The sequence below is a fragment of the Diuraphis noxia genome, unplaced genomic scaffold, assembly GCF_037042655.1.
Source record: "Diuraphis noxia isolate RWA-SAM2 unplaced genomic scaffold, SU_Dnox_SAM2 contig0002, whole genome shotgun sequence".
Taxonomy (NCBI): Eukaryota; Metazoa; Arthropoda; class Insecta; order Hemiptera; family Aphididae; genus Diuraphis; species Diuraphis noxia.
In genome coordinates this window covers 28119434-28137234 of record NW_028301712.1, presented here as the reverse complement: position 1 = coordinate 28137234, position 17801 = coordinate 28119434, and the positions used below count along the sequence as shown (strand labels likewise).

Genomic DNA, 17801 nt, shown 5'->3' with positions numbered 1-17801 from the left:
TATTGAATAGTGGACTGTATATTTTAAAGCATTGTAATAATAAAGACTGTTATAACAATAAGTACAATAATAATAATAAGACTTACAAAATTATACAAATAATTGACATATGACAATAAAATAATGGTAACTATAGCGAACAGTGGCTGTAATAAATTGTAATAAATGTAATAGTAATTTAGCCAACTAATAAAATGGTGCACCAGCTTACCATGAATAATATTAGAATACTGGAATGCAATGTGATACCGATTGACAACACACAAATACGAGAAATAACCACGTGGAAACGACAAATCAAATATAAGCCCTAAAGTAGGAAAATACCATATAAAAGAGTGAATAATAATTAGAAAATAACGATATTTACCACAAATGAATAATATAATAAAATCAGAGGCCAAAATGGTTAGAACGTGACAATATTATATAGCGATGTACAGCAAGCCATGAACAACACAAAAGCTGTGTTGAACTTTTTGTAGACAAGATACACGAAAGAGCAATGTTGCTGCAACCGCGGTGCAGAAACGACAAAAAAAAATGCATGAAGAAAATCAAAAAGCTAAACGATTTACTGAAAAAGTCGTTAGAAAAATACTTGAAGTTTGCAACAAGATTTTAGAAACGGTTTAGATAACGTATATAATATAACCGTGGTTAATAACCAGTCTGATAAAACAACAATCAGGATGACCTAAACTGCCTTTTGGCGAGCAGTTCAAATTATTTATGTAGCGCCAACACCCCTGATGTATATCGATGTCCGTCCCGGCTTGATCTTGAATAGAATAGCATGATAGATGCAAAGAAAAATCTAGTGACAAACAAGTTTTCCAATAACGATCAACGAAGGAAATCCTCTTGGTTATACTATTTCGAGAACGTTGGACCATGGTGACAGTGCTCATACCGAAGATGAGGTGACCACTACAAATATAGTTACGTTATTTGGTCCGGTAAATTATATTCAGTGACAATTGATCCGCAACATTTGATCCGGTTCAAAAAGAACCTGTACAAAGAATATCCGATTAAAATACATTCAGTAAAAAAATTAAAAAATTAAATAAAAATATAAAAATAATAAACAACGGCTTAAAAACGTCGGTAAAAGAATAAAATTAAAATATATAGAAATTAAAATTATAATTTCTATATATTTTAGTATTACAACTTGTAATTATAAAAGTAATATATATAGTTATATATTTATTATAGCTAATATTGTAGAATTAGAGATTATTCTTTTAAAATTATAATCTAATTTCTATATATATTTGTATTTTACATATCTTTTTACCTGACCTTTTTTAGCCTGATATTTTTTGTACAGGTTGTTTTTGAGCCGGATCAAATGTCGCGGTTCAATTATCGCCGGATATAATACACCAGACCAAGTGACGGGTCACCGAATATAGTTTATGTCAAGTCAGGTGCACAGTTATTATGTGTTACATTTATAACTGATACGTTGATACGTAGTTACATTTAACACGTTAGATGAATTTATTCAATTTCACACGACGTGGTGTGAAGTGTGAACTCGAAAGGAAATCGGGCCACCAATTAACAATGATTTCCTATAAAACTTATTAATACGGAATAACCAATAATCTAGTAACAGTCTCTATTTCCGTCATCGGTCAGACAGTTTGAAAGTAATGCGGTTACCGACATCGTCGTGTTGTGGTACGGACACATAGGACGGCACACGGAATGTATTAGTTTCCCATTGGCAGAAACAGTTGAGGATAAAAACTTATAAGAAGGTTAACGGTAGCTATTGGAGTATAATTATTTTTCACAGGATCATCATAGGCACTATGAAGATTTTGTTATGACCATTATTTGCAATTTACTATAGTTGTACATAGCTATTTAATTAATTAATAGGCTTAGTAAATCCAAACTGATAATCAAGTTGACTTATTTTTTAGATACGGAATTCAGAAATTGAGAGGTATAACAATGTAATATGGGTTTCTCATATTTTTTTCTACAGTGATCATAAAACATCGAAAATTCAATATCATATCATGCACATTTATTTAACAGATATTTAAAATTCACATTGTTACTAAATTGGATATTCAAACGAAAACCACTATTTTAATGTTTTTACTCTACATAAATAAAAAATATTATTTATAGGAACTTGAAATAATCACTAATAAATCACTAATACAAAAACTATTAGTTATTATTCAAAAATATATATTATATCACGAAACTTTTAAACTTTTTACGTGGTACGTGGGTATCGATCTGCAAGTCAATAACAGCTAGATAATAATATAATATGAAATAAAAATATATTAATCATATTTAAAATATACAATTTTAATTTCAGTTAAATCTACCAGTTAGCAGTTTATTTAAAATTTAAATTTATTAAACAACTTTATTACATAGTCTATTAAATAATTATTTACAATAAAATGCAAGTGCTGTAGGTACGTGGGTGTTGCGATGGCTGTGAATGTGTGAAGAGACCTTTCATTAATGGGACTTCGGCCTGGGTGGGTATAATAAAATATCTTTAGAACTGTATGCTGACAGACCATCTGCGCTCAGAATCGTTTTTTGTTAAGATTTATCAATGAATTTAAATTTAACATATCTATTATAGTGAATAATTCAATAAAGAAGTACATTTTATACCTTCTATAATACAGAATCCCTGTTTTTTTTGTTTTTTAATAACAAATATTTGCTCTACATTATAGGTAAAGTATATTGAAAATTAAAACAAATCAAGTGTTAAATTTAAATTTCAACGTTGTAAATTAAATAAATTACATAAATTATACAAATAAATTGTATACATAAATATATACATGCATAAATTACATTCGAAAGTATCTGTTTAATAATTTTTAAGTATTTTTATACAGACACGAAATTGTTCTGTAATTTTGAACACCTCCAGTTTACAAACAAGTTTTAAAGTTTGATAATAAACGTTAGAGTTGTCAAAGGTTTAACTTTGTGATGATAGTATTTTTCAATAATCGATTTTGCACTTTTCGCTTTTATAAATCTTATGAATAATACGATATTGTTGAAAAGACAACCTGAACTCATAAGAAATGTCTATATAGTATTGTATTTTGTAATCGAAGACTTTTTAGAACAAATTTTCAAACTTTATCGTAGTTTGTACGTTTGTTTTGTAGACACGCTTTTCTCTCTCCGAATGTCATGGACAAAACCAAATTGCCCGTCAACTGCCGCCTCAAAAAGGCGAAATGAAAAAAAAAAACACTTGAACAAATTAAATAGTTCAAACTTCCGCACGTGCGTGCTTTCGTCTTAATTTAAGTTCGACAGTGACGATTTGTTCAACATTTTGTCTCACTGACTTTTTAAAACTTTTCTTTAATTCGCTTTGAAGATAGAAAGAAAAGTTAAGGCGGAAAAAATAGCTATTTCCATCGGCTTGTCGTTTACGTTTTATTATTCGGTGTATCATTTCAATAAACGGTTGAAAATGCTTTGAGTAATCGAATACTAGTGAAGAAAAACTAAAAATAACAAACTTTGAACAACTTAACAAATACTTTAGTTTACGTGCTTAGGTTAATATATAAGTAATAAGGGACCTTTTTTCTAGTTTAGAAGGATAATACGTAGATAAGTATTTATTCTGATACAAACGTATTTGAATACAATTAAAATCAGTGTTTAGAGAAAATAACAAATAATAAATAGGCGTGAATAACTAATAATTGTATATTATGTAATTATATAGCTAGTAAAATTATACTTAAGAAAAATAAACTACTGTGGATCTAAATATAAAACTAAAATAGCTTTAAACTGTAAAAAATTCGAATTCAATAATAACATGTACAAATGTAACATGTAGTAAGGTTTTTTATGTTATAAAATATTACAATGTACTTAAATTACGTTTTTACTTGATTAAAATAGTATGTGTTCAGACATGATATTTATTAAAATGTACTTTTAAAAAAGAAAACTATTTAAAATATAAACATAGACATTTTTATAATTGTGAAATACATAACATAATTTAAATTTAATGTTAATGTTAATAATGTTCAAACAGTATAAATTAAATATTAAAGAAATCACTTTAAATCGTAATAACAAAAAAAAAAAAATTGAAATATCATTAGTGTATTCAATAAATATTACTTAATGGGCTATTTAACATCGTGTAAATTACCCTGATATACCATAGAGTATATATATAGAGCAATTACATTATTGTTGGTGGCATAATAATATAAAAAATTCTACCACTATACTAGAGTAGTTCATGCATTAAATATACGATTCAAAACAATATTATGGTCCTAATTATTATCTCTTATATCAATGAGGATATTATCATTTATTTCTACTTAAAAAGAACTAATGAGTTTTCTTTTGAAAAAGTTTAAAATTCACAAAAACCTAAAAATGGTTTTAACGAATAATAATTATTGGTTTGCGTATTTATTATTTCCAAGATTATGTTAATTACACTAAATTATTTTGTAACTAATATTGGACATATATTGTCTTCGATGTTTATACATGAGACACATATATATGAGACGCCTATTGATACTTTTGAATAAATCTGTATCACTGACCTATCATTTATATTTTTATTTAAAAAAAACAATATATATTATGATAAGAAATTGGTGTAATATTTTTTTAATATACTAATGCAATTCGAAGTTTTAAGTTTGAAAACAATGAATCAGGTCCAAATATATTCAGTACCATAAGTTAAACATTTTAAATACGACCTTAAATCATTTTTCATGAAAATTTGTGTTTCAGTACTTAAAATTTCTAAACGATCTATTAACGCATCTGTGTTGCTTTCGAAAATCATTAATTTAGTCAAAATTTTCGCGATCTTACGCAACACAGATTCGAGTTGCGTTTGCGGGTTTTTAACAAAAGGTGTGAGTCTCGTATATATTATATAGCGTCTCAATTATAATCAAAATTCATAAATTTTTCTAGAACTTTGACACACTGAGAAGACATGAGAACTGTTATTGTTTTTTTTTTTAATGCTTATCTGTAATTTCGAACACGAGTTACTACCTTTGAATATTATTATTTAAAATATTCTGAGAAGGAAATCTTCATAATCATCAATAGTTGTTTGATTTTTAATATTATAATATTATATACTCAATTCATTTGAACGCCTTAAAATATCTGTGTTGCAGTGTTGCTAGTTATTTTGTAAAAACTTAATGTTTAGATATATTGGGTATATTGTTTGGTGATCACTGTAGATACGGTGTCGAAATGGTTGAGGGATTCCACCATCCCAGTGATAAAACCTAAATGGTTCACAATTATTTATACCAACAAACAATTATTGTGGACACAACTCGGACCAATAGCCGATAAACCGTAGATGCATCTCGAAACTACAGGCGATAAATCTCGGAAGCAATTCGGTTGTTGTGATAATATATACAATATACATATAAACATATATTATTTTTGACCTAATTCAGATACAGCATGATTTACATAGAGACATTTTTTCTCAGTCAGTAATGTATTTAATTTTTTTGTATCATTATAATTGAAAGGACATGTACTGAAAACCGTAATATGTTTTCAGATTTTTAGAGCGTATAGTATAAAATTAAAATGAATATTTTAACTTATAAAGTCCTATTAGTTATCTAAAGAAGGAAAAATGTTTGAAACTTATAAAATTCTATCACATTTGTCGTTTAGAACCTAAAGGAAAAGTTAAATTAAGTTATTATTCATTATTTAATTTCAGTTTTCAATATTTATCGGACAACTCAAAATATAGCGTAACCAAAGTATCAATATTACATTATCATGCGTATTGAATGTTTCAGTATTATTTTGGTTATATATTTTTATCAACTATAATATTCAGGTTTGATTTAAACATATTACGAAGAAAAATAACCATGATAGTGTATCGAAAAAATACGCAATATATAAAGTACCTTCCTTGTTAACAGTTACTAATGGGTGGCTAGTGGCTACTTTAATCACATATTTCATATTTTAATTACTATTATCATATAAGCGTACTGTGCTGATTTGTGTAGATTGTTGAAGTCAAATAAAAAAAAAGCGGGTAAGTGGATGTCGCTCCGCTGTACATTAGGTGGTGGGGTGGACCTCTGACTAAGGTAGATTAGATTTGAACGCAATGATAGGTATCATTGTATACGAAAAACGATTCTGAACGGAGATGATTTGTCAGTCTAGGATATATATATATATATTATATTTGAATATTGTCATATATTCTATTTTGAAACAAATATTTTATTTTTCAATTAGGACGCATTTTGCATAAGGCATGGTTAATCAATTTTTCCAAAAACATTGCATGTAGTTATCATAAATCATAATATCTTATATTATCATAGATATACATATACCTGGTTTGAGGATAAATCGTTATCATTACGCGATTTCATAAAAATTTAAAACTCAAACGCTCAAAACATTTTTCTTATAATAACGCTTCAAATTTCCTCTATAGCTATTTGAAAGAAAACTTATGGAAAACTTAGTGTTGAAATTTACAACCTTAGATATGCATACAAACAATTTTATGAATTTTGAACTACAAAATAATTTGCAGATATTCATGGTTTTGACGATTTTTTGTCAATATTTGTAATTCAAATGCTAATAAAAAAAATGTGCTTATGTATTCTTATAATTTTTTAATCACTATAAGAATAACTTATGAAGAACTCTGTATTAAATTTTTAAGTATTTTTATTGGGCCAAAAAAATGTTATCGACACTTCAATAAAAAAATTTTCAGAAAAATTGAAAATTTCAGTTGTCTATAAATATCTCAAAAAAAGTCAAAATATTTTTAAAATTAAATCATGTAAAGAAAGTGCCAATCTAAATAACTGGTAAAATTTTCAAGTATCTAAAACTTATTCTTTTTTTTGAATAATAACAAATATTTAAAATCGTTTGAGGATAAAACGTTATCGTTACGCTATTTCGTAAAAATTTAATATTCAAACGCACTTAAAATTTTTCCTATAATGATGCTTCGAGTTTTCTCTATAGCTACTTGAAGGAAAACTTATGGAAAACTTAGTGTTGTATTTTTAATCATTAGTTATAAACACAAACAATTTTATGATTTTTAAACTTCAAAATTACTTGCAAATTTTCGCGTTTTCGACAGATTTGGTAAAAATTTGAACTATAAACGCTTATAAAAAAAATTGTGACAAACGATTTTCAACCCATAAGGAACCTTGTATTACATTTTCAAGTTTTTTTGGTCATCCAGCATTTTTTTGCCGACACTTCAAATAAAAATTCTCTAAAAAATCGAAAATTTCAGTGGTCTATAAATAACTCAAAAAAAGTCAAACATTAAGCTATATAAAGATAACACTAATATAAACATTTGGTGAACATTTTAAGTATTTATTATGATTAGTTTTTGAATTACAACCATTATTTGGTCGAAAACTGGTTTTGCATAAAAATTCCCGTTTTTCTGTCTTTTTTTAAATGTTTTTCTCGATTTTTTTAAAAACTGTTGGAAAATGTTTACTTTTGACCTCTATAATGCACCAAGGATATTCATTTTTACATCAGAAACCACCCCCAAAGTTTGAAATTAAAGCATTATTTCGACTAGTTACTCGTATGCTGTACACTGACACACACACACACAAAAAAACACACATCATTATAAAATCAATACATTCATCACTGCGTTCAGAATCTAAAATAATAAGTATAAAAAATATATACATATATACAGGTTGTCCTGTGATGATTTACCCATTGCGATATCCCCCCCGAAATAATGGTGATATCAAAATTCTGGTTTTGTAATAAAACTCACAGGGATTTATACAATTATTTCATATTTTAATTTATTTTAATGTGTTGGTAAAAAAGTTAAATAATATATTTTTTTATTTAATTATTTCCAAAAAAATTAAAGATAGCTATTTTTGAGAGTTTATTTTTCTGAAAATATTGTCGTTTCAAAATTTTACTTCCATTAGTTTCCTGAGTTTTAATATTTTTTTTTGTTTCGAGAAAAATTGCGAATTATTTAACACCGTAATGGTATCAAACATGTGACCCTCTGCGCCGCGTGAATTCCCATACAGCGGGTCGAATACTTTCTGTGTTCCTAATAGTTATAATCATATTTTATTTCTTCAAAACTAGAAAAAATTAAAAAAATCGGCAAATTAAAGAAGATAAAATGTTGAAACGTAATATTTTCAAAAAAATAAACCCTACAAAAAGGCTATCTTTAATTTTTTTTGGAATAATTAAATTAAAAAAAAATATTTTTTAATTTTTTTACAAAATATTAAAATAAATTAAAATATGAAATAATTGTAGTTCTTATACCTATGAGTCTTATAACAAAGCCAGAATTTTGATATCTCCATTATTTCGTGAGATATCGCAATGGATAAATCCTCGTGGGACACCCTGCTGTATACATAATTTATAAAGTGTAGTTTTAAAATAGATTGAATATTTTTAATATTATATAAAATATATAGTATCTATACCATATTGGAGTATAATTATTCTTAAGTTACTTTAAAGGTTTTGGGATGTGGTTTGTCGATGCTATTAGTTTTACAAATAATATAGTTTTTTTTGTGAAATACTTTTTAGTGTAGTTTAAGTGTTCCAAAAGTTTTATTTCTTATATCATTCGATCCGAAATTGGTTGTAGATTGCACATCAAAGTTACAAAGTTGCTATTATCATTATTTTTTTTTTTATTTACAAAACAATTTTACCCAGAATCATTTTTACAATTCGGCAGTAATCATTTTTAAATTTAATAAAATGATAACAAAATAGTCATTATAAACACATACCTTATAACTGAGTACTCACCCAAAAATTTAATTTCCATTGTGTGAAAGACCGTTTTCTATATATTTTTTTATTTTATATAAAAATCTATTGTAGTGTTATATTCATTTTTATATTTAGTTATGGATAAAACTGTTTGAAATATTATCAATTACTGTAGTTCAAGGTATTTACCAAACTATATTATTTAGCATCTGACTCGATCATTTAGTTGATTGTGCTTGCCGATTGGTGTTTGCGATGATTGATAAAGAATAATGGGAATATTGTGAATTTTTTTAACTTAAAAAAAAAAACCATTTACATATTGTTTACTCACCTACTACTGTTAAAACCATTGCATGTCCGATCGGAGGCGTTGTACCAACTTGACATTCGTAGTACCCACTATCTCTTATTTGAGGATATCGTATTTGTAGTGTCCAGTCTTCGTTCTGTGGTGAATGTATTGCTTGGAATCTTTGGTCACTAGTATATGTGTACCTTCCAACGGTTAGCAAGTGAATGCCTCGATGTCGAACCCACGATACCTAAAAAATAAAATTTATTGATGTTTGAATTAATACGTTCAACTAATAGGGATATACTCATAATATTACAAAAACTAATATTTAAATTTTGTTGGAGTGAGACAGGTAAATGAACTCTAGCCAATATACTTATATGAGTTATATTTTATATGCATTTGAATTGTGATCACTAAATTAATATGATATACGTACCTAGCGAAAACATTTATAATATACACAATTTTAGATTTGTTAGATAATATAATACTGACGAAGTTTAACTGAGAAAAAATTGTAATGCATATAATTTGTAATTACATAAATGTTAGGCATTTAGTTCGAACTATGTAAACAACAACAAAAATAAGTAATATAACTATGAAATATTAAAGCTTAAAAAAATTATGTGCCCATTATATTCATAAGACAAATTTATTATAAATATTATAAATATAAATACAGTTTTTTTTGGAAAATGTTATATTAAAAAATAAAAATAAACAAGAAAGGTTGTCATTATTTTCATGAAAATTACATGAATAACTATTTATCAGATTTGTACGCATGGTATCTTAATAATCCATCTAATAATATAATGACACTTTTAAAGTTCTTGAGAAACGTTTTAATAGAAAAATATATATAAATACGCAAATATAACATCAATATTTTAAATAGGATTTTTGATAAGATAAAGTGATGGAATAAAATACATATAAACTGTGTACAGTAGTTTATTAATTTTGAACAGCACAATAAAAAATATTTGCTATACTTACAGTTACATTTTATGTAAATATTATCCAAACTAAATACAAAAATAGAGTGCATGGTAACTTTGGATAAAAAATGATTATTTCAACTAAAGTTAGGTTCTTGAGAAAATATGTAAGTGTTTTTATTTCTAGCATACAACAAGCAGTGATGTTTATAAATCCACACTATGAATTTGATGAAGTTTTGATAGTTAAATGAAGAGATTTGAAAACGTATGTCAACTATTGTCTATTAGTATAAAAAAATTATATTAAAATATATTTTGTCAAATTTAATAAAAACACTAATTTAGTCTTTGTATATAAAACAATTACTTTAGCCATAGGTACATGAGCTTATGTTTTATACAACGCTGCCAATTTTTAATTTAATTAGTTCTATTTTAAAGTGTTGTACTAGATAGTGTCAAGTGCTTATATCCACTGAGATTTTCCTTCTGAAGATAATATTATGTTAAAAAAAAAAATGCATCCGTACAACGTATATAAAGAATTTAATCCACAATTGTATACGGGGAATTGAAACGTGTTATTTCTTTATTAAAAAATTGGTATTTTCACGTTTTTGTAAGTTATTTATTTAAGCTTTGCACTTCTACATACATAGAAGGTTACATGAAATATGTTTCAAACCTTTATTAAACAAAATTCAAAGTTAGTTTTTAAATCAAGATAATAATAAAAAAAAATCAAATTAATTAGTAATTACACAACGAGTAAAACGGCAAGTGCAATACTTATATAACATTTTTAAATTGGAAAAACAATTAAAACAATTTAACGGTAGTTATTTTTTTAATTGTTATTTTTATCATTCACATTGTCTTCGATTTTCAAACGACACGATTAAATTAACTAAATCGCTAAGACGCGAATTTATAACGAAGCTCTCGATTATCGTCCGTGCAAACTGGTTACAAAAACACTTTATATACGAGACACGAGAACTTGCACAATATATATTGTACGCATAGGTACATTTTATATTAATTTATGTTATGATATTATAATAATATTTAAACAATTATTACGATTTCGTTATCTCATAGACTCTAAAGGTCCGTCGTAGGATTCTTGTACGATCATAATATGATAGTAATAATAATTGAATGACAATAATTTTTATTATTTTCCTCTTTTTTGGTGCAAGCTAGAATATTATGGTGGACACATAACAATTATTGTCTCGGGCCTAGCTGGTAAAACTTTATTTTTTATTTATTCAATAAAACTATTATAATAATGTACAAAAACGTTTAGTCTATCGTAGACTCAGAGTGTCGACTGGTTATTTAATTACTATATATAAAATCTATTTGGGGAGTAAAGTACGAATATCATAATATTCGATGTAAGCATAATCTTCAAATAAAATCGATGTCTTCCAATTTCGAACAATATTCTTGTATAAAGTGATATGATAAATGTAGTTTAATATTGTTGATTCCCGAGAAAGAGTGGCAACGATAGAAATATATTATTTTAAAATCAAGTAGGTTGGTAAGTGCATAGTACGAATAGCACGTCATACTATTTAACTGTTTTATTTTTATGATGTTGTGGAATATTATATCGTGAAGTTTTTTTCACTTAGGTATTTTAAAAGCTAGACATTCTTTACCAGTAAGTAGGTACAATGCAGAGTTTCTGGTCAACATCCCGAGTGCTAGCTTTTGCCCGAAGTTTGGAAAAACGCCATGAAAATTCAATTATTATTTTTTTTACTTTTGTAATTTCGTAATTGCTGCATTAAATCCTCTCGGGGCTGGGAGAGAAAAAAAGAAAAGAAAAAAATAATAAAATAACCGGCCAACCCTCGAGGCACGTGGTGCAGCGCATTATTCGTTGTTTGCTTAATACAATATAATATATATATATTATATACGTGTCTGCAGAACTGTGCAGTTTTTGCACGAGTGTGGCTATGTGTGTGCATGTTCATACATGTATGCATCAACATTCAACACGCTTGGGCCAAAGTCCTATTGAAAATTCCATCGCGCCATGGCGCTAAAATCGAATGCGATAAACGCCGAAGCCATGTGTATATTATGCTATTGTTATTATTATTATTATTTCTATTATCAAGACGACGACGATTATTATATATACGAGCAAAAACCATCGCTGTCGTTGTCGTCGTAACACATTATTATACGGCGGCGGCAGGGTTGCGGACTCAGCAGCCCTCCTGTCGCCATCGTCTTTCCCTGCAGCGCGAGAGTGAGTGAGCGTGTATTTATTGGCAACGAGTTTTATGGCATTTGTAAGTCTTCGGGCGGGGAGGTACGAAAGAATGACGACGACGAGACACTAAATCTCTTCCGTGCGATACTGTGTGTGTAAGTTCGTACCGACGAGTGTGTGTGTGTGTATGTGTGTGCGCGCGCGTCTGTGAGCGCACGTCATGTGTGCAAGGTGTCGCGGTCGGGTCGCTAGATAAAACGGTCAACGGTTTTTTGGCAACTCACCACCGGAACCAGAGCCAACTTCCGGCTAAATCGGTGTGCGTAATGCGAGGACATCGAGAGACGTTGCCGTCGCCGTCGAAATCAAACGATCATTATTATATAATCCCACGACACCGTCAGCCACACGGAGTAATAGATTTTGTGATGGTTTTATATATATTATTATTATTGTGGCCTTCGATGTCTTGACGCATAATAAAAGTTACCTACGTAAATAATAATAATAATAATGTAGGTACGTCGAAAAACATTGTTTTAACCAACGTAGATTTTTCACGTAATTTCGCTCCGTCTAATCGCGATTGGCCATCCGCCAGAGATTATAGTCTTGGTTAAACGCTGTATTATTACTATATATTGTTGCCGGTCCTCCGTCTTGTCTTTATATTGTCGCAGTACCTACACCACTACGTGTTATTATTATTATTATAATTATTATTTAATTTAATATGACATATTATTATTATTATTATGTATTTCATTTGTTCCGTTTACATCGATCAATTATCATCCAATATTATATCGTTGCTGTCAACGATTGTTGTGTTTTTATTTTTCTATTGTTGCAAATGTTTGAAGTGACAAACATTCATTTTATTTTGAATAAATGAAATTATACCTAATGCAATATATGTGTACAAATAAAATCAAAATGTCATTTATATATTTTTTTCATTAATACCTATCATAAAGCATTATTGTTTGCGTTCAAATTAATAATATTTCTTCTTGGTTTTGAAAGATTAAAACAACTCTTTCTTATAAATCTTTTCCTAGTCATTAATTTTTTCCATTCATTATGAAACCTTTTATACCATGAGATAATATTTATTTTTTTAAAGGTGGTCAGATACCTAATACTTCGTAAAAACTATATTTCCTACCACATAATTTATGAATGTATACTGTATAGTTTTTTTATATATTTTATTACGATTCATAACTTTTGAGTTAAAAGTATATACTTTCTTTGCCACACAGTTGTTGGAAAATTTTAATTCTTACTTATAATTTCCCCACAGCCAACCACCAAAACGCATTACCACACTTCTTCTCTCATTCAAACGTTTACATGTTTCAAACCCTTGTAAATTTTTCCATTTATTTACTGATATGAATTTAAAAATTATGTTTTGTCAATAATGCAAGAACGTGAGATGCCCTACATCTAATAAAGCCTATCTATAAACTAAGATAAGTTGTCTATTTGATGACTATAATGGAACAAGATGCCTATTAGTGATGACGGAACGCCTGAAACTGTCAGTTTAGGTACTGTTGTAGTATTGACGTTCTGTTAAAAAATCATTAATGACAAAGCTATTATATCGATAATAGGTCAAAAATGAATTTTACAATTATTGGCCTAATGACAACCTTAGCGATCAATTTGGATCGCCACATATGCGTAGGACTGATAGTAAATATTATAATGTATAGAGGTGGGATACTGGGATAATAGTTGGACATTTATTGTAATTCATTATTCTACGCCGAGAGGGATTTTGATGGAGAGTGGCACGACGGCATCATTTATAAACTCAATTTAATGCGGACAAAATAACTCTTATCTAATCAAATATTTTATGTCAAAAAAGATTCAATTATAACGTCCAAAATAAGAAATATTCTTGCCGGGATACTTCAAGGCTCTTGTCATTTCTCTAACATGCCACTTTATCGAGATTTAAAATTGCACTATGTTAAGATTGCACATTATATGCTGTAAGCTAATTACGTACATCAGTGAACAAACTTTCATCCCAGCTAGGAATCCACAGGTGGAAAATAATAGTAAACCTTTCTAAAACTATACAAGTTCTATTTTCAAACAAATCCTTAAAAGGAACCAATACAAATAAACAACAAAGTACTCAACTTTTTAAATAGTTTTTAAATATTTAGGTATCCAAATAGACAGAAATCGAACATTTTCAATTATATCAATCATTAACAAAGCAAAAGCAGTGCAATTTTTATTATATCTGAAGTTTAATTTTAAAACCATTTTTTTCTTAAAAATTTAAATATACCTATACACAATTTATACTTTATCAAACAATTAAAATATATACCACAATAAATAAATATAAATGAAAACGAATTAGTGGGTAATTTATTAAAACATTTCTATGATACCTACGATATCTTTCAATATATTATTTTTAATAAGTATAAAAATGTTTTATTTATAATTCTGCATAATTTATGTTATAAAATCGAGTTTCTATCTTGTGTGAATCATTAGTATAAAATTATAAATGAAATAAATATGAATGAATTATTCAGAATATAAAAGACATTTTAATGAATTAATGCAAGTGATAATTTTGTGTAGGTACTGAATGAGTACAAAATATATATTAAATAGCGAGGGTAAATTGCTTTTCTAAGCAGGTAAATATGGTGAAATTGTAATTTTTATATTCTGTAATTTTTGTGTTTGTTTATTTTTTTAAGTTGTAATGAATACCTTTTATTACTCAAACTACTAATTAGTTACAATCTTAATTATAAAATATAAAGAATAAAGCCAAAAATATTATTTTTGAAAAAAAAATAGATAGTTAATTGTTTTGTACTTATTAAAATTTTTTTTAGAAAAAATAGCTGATACTGTTATGTCTTTATTAAGAAGATATTGCATTTAATTAAATTAATAAATCTTTCATGGTATATAAGCATATTATAATATTGTACTTAGCTTATATTATATTGTACACTTGTGCTTAATTTATTATTGATTGAATTCTTCCTTTCAATACTGATAGTACTTTTACTTTTTAAAAGATGTCTTACAAAGTGAAAAAAACATCATTGGAAAACGTTTTAATGATATTCTTAATATCTGTCGAAAAATTTTTCTATGATTTATCGTTGGTTTCTATTTGTAAAATTAAGTTTGCATTAATGTTAAGTTATATTGATTCATTACGCTTAATACAAAAAAAACTCAATTCAAAGTTTTTTTGACCGAAGAACATTTTGAAAAATTTAAATAACTTAGGGACCTAAGCACCTAGGTTAAGTTAGGTTAAGTAATTTATTGTCTTATATTATGCTTACAAATCAAAATAATATCTGTGGAATCTTTATGAGAAGCTGTTAAAAAATTAAAGTATATAACAATAGGTTATGGCTAAATTTATTTTGTTACTAAAAATAAGGAACATTTCAAAAAAGTTAAAAAGTTGTACATATGTATAAAAATGATTGCTGAAAAATTATTTGTACCTAATTTACGGTGTTTTAAGATTACAAAATGTTTTCAATGTATCTATCATTAGAAACAAAATAGTTTGAAATAAATTGAATTTTGCCCATTAAAAATCTTCGTGTAGATACTTGTTGTTCGTTGAACAAGTCAACAAATTAAAAACATAATATATTTTTTAAATTTATGCTTAATAGCCTAATTATTGAAAAAACAAATTATCAGATAACTGCCATGTTCATATTAAATCTATTACTTAATACCAAGTACAAACACAATACATTTGTAATATATTAAAACATCAAAAACCTGAATATTTTATTTTGTTTTCCAATGTTATATAATCGCTATAGGAAACAAAAAAGATATAAAAAAAGAGCTATAAGTATAACAAGATTTTTAGATATAATAGCTGGGAGAAGGTTTGCAAAATCTAAAGGATTGGCTGTCGGTTAAACCCAAGCGAAGCTCCCTAGTATATTAAATTACACAATACAAAATTATAAAACAGTTACTTAAGTATTTATGAAACTTTTTGATCAAAATAATTATAGTAAGGAAAATACAATTACCCCCTTTCCCTTTATTAGTTACTTACGCCGCCAACAAAACTGTAGATTTTAAATTTTTTCTATTCATTATAAAAATTATGAATTCTTGACTTTTGTCAATAATTTCTCTACTTATCTAATTTCTAAGTTTTTGTTCTAATGTCACTTATCGTATTATTTATCTTTAATATTTAATGTTTCAACGTACATTTTAATCTATATGCATACATTTAATATTTAACTAAATATGTGTTCAGCGTATAAATTATCTTGTCTAACGTATATATTTTAAATTCTAGAGATTAAAAGTGTTTTAGGTATATTATAATGTTTATATAGAAAATAAAAAGTTCATATTTAATTGCAAAAGGTATGAAATATCAAAAGTATAAATCTAATATTCATAGTTAAAGATTTATTTTATAAAATTGTATATTATAAATATGAAATTAAATGTGAATTTAAATTCATGAAACCCTTAGTAAAAATACGTATTAATATAAATATAAATATAATAACACATTAAGTAAAATATAAAATAAGACAGTATTAACAATAAAACTATTCAATGACGTTGTTATGAAAAACGTGATACGAGAACATTGGATAAAAAAAAACCAGTAATATTGTCTTCTATATAATAAGTATTATACAAATGGACACTTAATACTTCAGAATTTAAATCAAATGACATGGTTTTTCGTATTGTTCGTATATTTTCAAGACTTCAAAGTATATAAGTTTGAAGTAAATACTCAAAATTTAATTTGTTTTATAGTATAAAATGCAGTTTAATTATTGTAAATAACTTAGACATATTTACTAATAGAATATTTTTAAATTCTGCTTAAAATCGTAGCATTTCATTATTTGCTTTAATTTATCGATAGTTTAAATGTGATATTATAAGTATAATATAATTAAATTTATCAACGGTTCGGTTTTTATATTTCATTCTGCACTATTAATATTTTGTCAACACTCGCTAGTTGTAGAGTAATTGGAATTTTTAGCATTATTACATACTCTGTTAAATATTTATTATGTATTTGTGTATGCATAATGATATCCTTTTTAAGATGCTTCATATAAAATTTAATTCACAGCTAGGAATTATTTTTAATATAACTGAATATTTGTGGATTTTCATCATTATAATAGTATGACGTATTATATTAATACATATTATAATGCAATATAGTATTAATAATATTTTTAAAAATTACCTAAAAGAATTAATATAACTAGATGTTTTAGTGTTTATTTTTCCTTTAAATATTGCAAATTACTGAACTTAGTTAGGTATATTTTATAAAATATTTTTACCGCCCTAAATTTAATTTCTAATAAAAATAAATTCATTATAAGTCAAAATATTATTAATGACGTAGCTTTATATATTT

At 26.7% G+C, this 17801-nt stretch overlaps 1 protein-coding gene across 1 annotated transcript in view; it reads right to left on the bottom strand.

Moving 5' to 3' along the window:
* LOC107169106 (SPEG neighbor protein-like) overlaps positions 1 to 17801 on the bottom strand; it is a 276690-nt gene that overhangs the window by 50139 nt on the left and 208750 nt on the right. Inside the window, exon 3 of the mRNA XM_089220423.1 lies at positions 9197 to 9407. Coding sequence (XP_089076549.1) covers positions 9197 to 9407 — 211 coding nt within the window. The remainder of the gene's footprint in view (positions 1 to 9196; positions 9408 to 17801) is intronic.